The 4,836-nt window shown below is 44.3% G+C and overlaps 1 protein-coding gene across 1 annotated transcript; it reads left to right on the forward strand.

Moving 5' to 3' along the window:
• Positions 1-1,997: 1,997 nt before the first annotated feature.
• LOC128097412 (crooked neck-like protein 1) lies at positions 1,998-4,073 on the forward strand. The gene has a single exon (XM_052717906.1). It carries the CDS (start codon positions 2,001-2,003, stop codon positions 4,071-4,073), a length of 2,073 nt encoding a protein of 690 aa, XP_052573866.1. The 5' UTR covers positions 1,998-2,000.
• The last annotated feature ends 763 nt before the right edge of the window (positions 4,074-4,836 follow it).

The raw sequence follows: 4,836 nt of genomic DNA on the forward strand, positions 1-4,836 counted from the left end.
TCTCAGCCAGTTAAAAGTTACTAGTGTAACAGCTGCTTGCTTAACCAATTATGTATGAGATGACCTAACTGTCCCTGAAACTCCCTTCCAAGGAGGTGCTTCAAAGGAACCTGCACACTCTACTCAGGGTCGACTTCACAGGCATGCTGGAATATTCATTAATACACGGTCTCGGCTTTTAGGTACCATTCGAGTCTGGGGTCCTAAAGACCATTTTGCCTTGCAAAGTTCAGTGGTCACCTTCCTGTGGGTCCTGCATGTCCAGTCGACACAACATTTTTTTTTTTTAAGCAGTCCAGGCAAGAACAGTTTCTTGCCCAAATGGCTATTTTGGCCAAGAAGAAGATAAACTCCACATGGAGTGTCTTTGACACCCATCCTCTCTTTGAAGTAAATTGGTGCTGACAGGAGCAGACATCTCACTGTCCAGAAAGTCCAAGGTTTTCAAACATTTTAAATGCCGTATTCTGTAGGTCTTTGAAGTGTTTGAAGGTTACCCACCTGATTGAATTATGTCCATGTATACCCAGAAAACTTCACATGCCTATAAGTTTGACTATCATAGAAGACTAATTATTCATCTGTACTTCTCAATTATCCATTACAATTTCAATGAGTTATGTAAACTTAATACCTTAAAAGAGAGCAGAAATATACATACAGTATAACAAAATTAACTTTAAATTTGTATCAATAAACTAAAATCTACAGCAGTGGAAAATATTTTACACTAGTTGTTGCTCTTTAAAAGCAGATTCAGCCGGGCGGTGGTGGCTCATGCCTTTAATCCCAGCACTCGGGAGGCAGAGGCAGGCGGATCTCTGTGAGTTAGAGGCCAGCCCGGTCTCCAAAGCGAGTTCCAGGAAAGGCGCAAAACTACACAGAGAAACCCTGTCTCGAAAAACCAAAAAAAAAAAAACAACAAACAAACAAACAAACAAATAAAAGCAGATTCATTAATCTACCCTTTCATCCAATCATATCTATATCCTATATTTCCGTATCATATCCCCCTTCTTTCTTTTTTAATTTTTCCCTTTTCTGTTGAATTAAAAAGGAATATTTTAACTTGTTTATTGCTTGTATATAGTGTATATAGTTATTGTATTTATTGTATATAGTTTTCCTTCTATTAGTTTTATCTGTTTAAATTATTATTTTATTTTCATTAGACAAAAACTGGGGAAATGTGGTGATACTCTGTTTGTGCTGAAATGTGGCGATGTTTTATTTGTACGTTAATAAATAAGGCATGCCTGGAGATCAAGGGAAGAAAGGCCAGCCACTTTTAAGTAAACACAGAAGTCAAGCAGTGGTAGCACACGCCCTTAATCCGATCACATGTCAGGCAGAGTCTCTGTGGGTTCAAGGCCAAGTGTAGTGAGACACGCCTTTAATCCCAGTACCAACCCTAGAGACCTGGAGGTCTGTGCAGACAGGCGGTGACAAGGAAGTGAGGTAGCTGGGCTAAGGGCCAATGAGAGGGCAGAACAGCGAGGCAATCAAAACCCAGGCAATAAAAACCTAGGTAGACGGGAAGTCAGGGCCTTTTGGAAGGTGCAGAGCTGGTGAGGTAAGGTAGCTCTGGTGGCTCCCCGTATTTCCCTGACCTCTAAGGCTCTCACCCCTATATTTGGCTCTGTGTTTCTTAATTAATAAGACCGTTTAGAAATTCGTTTACAGGGCCAGGTGTGACTCTAAGCTCCTGGACAGCGTCTTCTCTGGTTCCTCTGAAGCTTTTATAACCCATTACTACTCACCAGGCTGGTCTCAAACTCAGAGATCCTCCTGCCTCTGCCTCCCGAGTGCTGGGATTAAAGGCGTGTGCCTCTGTTGGGGGATCTAGTTGGTCCCGGGCCGGCTCTCTGGTGTCGGCTGGTTTTGGAAGCCCATTTCTGAGGTCCAGGTGTGTGTGTGTGTGTGTGTGTGTGTGTGTGTGTGTGTGTGTGTGTGTGTGTGTGTGTTTGTGTCGGGGCTACTCCGGTTCAGCGGCCGCAGACATGGCGTCCTCTACCGTGGCCGGGAAACAGAGGATTCCCAAAGTGGCCAAGGTGAAAAACAAAGCGCCAGCTGAGGTGCAGCTAACTGCAGAGCAGCTCTTAAGAGAGGCTAAAGAGAGAGAACTCGAGCTCCTTCCACCCCCGCCTCAGCAGAAGATCACAGATGAAGAGGAGCTCAATGATTACAAACTTCGGAAGAGGAAGACTTTTGAAGATAACATAAGAAAAAATAGGACTGTGATTAGTAACTGGATCAAGTACGCTCAGTGGGAAGAAAGTGTAAAGGAAATCCAAAGGGCTCGGTCCATATACGAGCGTGCCTTGGATGTAGACTATCGGAATGTTACACTCTGGCTGAAATACGCCGAGATGGAAATGAAGAACCGCCAGGTCAACCATGCCCGAAATATCTGGGACCGAGCCCTAACAACTCTGCCCCGAGTCAGTCAGTTCTGGTACAAGTCCACGTACATGGAGGAGATGTTGGGCAATGTCGCCGGTGCCCGTCAAGTGTTTGAGCGCTGGATGGAATGGCGGCCTGAGGAGCAGGCCTGGCACTCCTACATCAACTTCGAGCTGAGACACAAAGAGGTGGAGCGGGCCCGGACCCTTTACGAACGCTTTGTGCTCGTGCACCCTGCTGTGAAGAACTGGGTCAAGTATGCCCGATTCGAAGAGAAGCATGCTTATTTTGCCCATGCGCGGAAAGTCTACGAGAGAGCAGTGGAGTTCTTTGGAGAGGAGCAGATGGACGCACACCTGTATGCGGCCTTTGCTAAATTTGAGGAAAATCGGAAAGAATTGGAAAGGGTACGAGTTATCTACAGATATGCCCTGGATAGAATTTCAAAACAAGGGGCGCAAGAACTCTTGAAAAACTATACCATCTTTGAGAAGAAGTTTGGTGACCGGAGGGCTGCTGAAGATCTCATCGTGAGCAAACGGAGATGCCAATATGAAGAAGAGGTGAAGGCTGATCCGTACAATTACGATGCCTGGTTTGATTACTTGCGCCTGGAGGAAAGTGAGGCGGAGGCCGACACAGTGCGGGAAGTCTATGAGAGGGCCATTGCCAACGTGCCGCCCATCCAGGAGAAGAGGCACTGGAAGCGCTACATCTATCTCTGGATCAACTACGCGTTCTATGAAGAGCTGGAAGCCAAGGATCCTGAGAGGACAAGGCAGGTCTATCAAGCGTCTTTGGCACTAATTCCTCACAAAAAGTTCACATTTGCCAAAATGTGGTTATATTATGCACAGTTTGAAATACGACACAAAAATCTGACACTGGCCAGAAGAGCTTTGGGGACTTCCATAGGCAAATGTCCAAAGAACAAGTTATTCAAAGGGTATATAGAACTGGAACTACAGCTTCGAGAATTTGACAGATGCCGCAAGCTTTATGAGAAGTTCTTGGAATTTGGACCTGAAAATTGTACCTCATGGATTAAGTTTGCAGAATTAGAGACAATCCTCGGTGATAGCGATAGAGCCCGGGCCATCTACGAATTAGCCATCAGCCAGCCAAGCTTAGACATGCCAGAGGTACTTTGGAAATCATATATCGATTTTGAGATGGAGCAGGAAGAACCTGAAAGAGCACGAAACCTTTACCGACAATTGCTTCAGCGAACACAGCATGTCAAGGTATGGATCAGTTTGGCTCAGTCTGAGTTATCCTCAGGGGCAGAAGCAAGTGTGACTACATGCAGACAGATTTACCAAGAGGCGAACAAAGCCATGAGAAACCGTGAAGAGAAAGAAGAGAGACTTACGTTGCTGGAATCCTGGCGAGGTTTTGAAGATGAATTTGGAACAGTATCAGACAAGGAAAGAGTAGACAAACTCATGCCAGAAAGGGTCAAGAAGAGGAGGAAGGTCCAGGCCGAAGATGGGTCTGACGCCGGCTGGGAAGAATACCATGATTACATCTTTCCAGAGGAGGCTGCCAACCAGCCTAACCTCAAGTTTCTGGCAATGGCCAAGCTTTGGAAGAAACGGCAACAAGAAAAAGAAGCTGCCCAACAGGATCCAGATAAGGACGTTGGTGAGAGTGAATCCTCATCTTTTTAAATGTTGGAACTTTTTTTTTTTTAATAGAAATGAATAGTTTAGAACTTTGATTTCTGAACTTTTTTATATAATTACACAGTAAGGAGTGATCTTTGATAGCTACCTTTCTAATTATTTTTTAAAACACTCTTGGGTTAAATGTCGATAGAACACCATAGATTCTTGTGTTCACCCCTCCTGCTCCTACCCGATATGAAAATGAGTTTTATATGGCCTGTGTACTCACATGCCCATCAGTGTATGACAGATAATTTATAAGCCCTGACATTCCCCTACAATGAGACAATGTTTAGACCTAAAAGTGAAGTGATGATACACACTGGTACATGGATAAACTCTGATAAGGTTATAGAAAGCGAGAGAAACAGATTGACCAAGTTGTGCATTGTGATTCCATGTACAGTAACTGTCCAGAACAGGCAGATCCCAAGAGAGTGGATTATGCTTGTCAGGCCTGGGGAGAGAGGGGAGAGGGAATGAGTGCTTCTAGGAAGATCCCTTTGCTTCTAGGAAGATGCCTTTTCGGGAAGATGACGATATTCTACAACTATCGTGAATGTACAAGATGTTGCTGACGGTTTACGTTTAAAATGCTATGTGGTTATCTTGTATTTTAAAAATAAATTTTATCATATTAATACAATGGCCTGTGTAGTCTATGCTCACTCCTTTGGCTTCTGTGGATTTTCCAGACACTGGGTTTGTTTTCTTCTTTTTTGACTTTTGATTTTAGGTTTGACCATGGAGCCCTGGCTAAGGTGGA

This window comes from Peromyscus californicus, unplaced genomic scaffold, assembly GCF_007827085.1.
Source record: "Peromyscus californicus insignis strain IS unplaced genomic scaffold, ASM782708v3 Scaffold_5__1_contigs__length_169319896, whole genome shotgun sequence".
Taxonomy (NCBI): Eukaryota; Metazoa; Chordata; class Mammalia; order Rodentia; family Cricetidae; genus Peromyscus; species Peromyscus californicus.

Excerpts from the sequence above, each read along its gene's own strand:
- LOC128097412 (XM_052717906.1), top strand. The coding sequence starts at position 2,001 with ATGGCGTCCTCTACCGTGGCCGGGAAACAGAGGATTCCCAAAGTGGCC.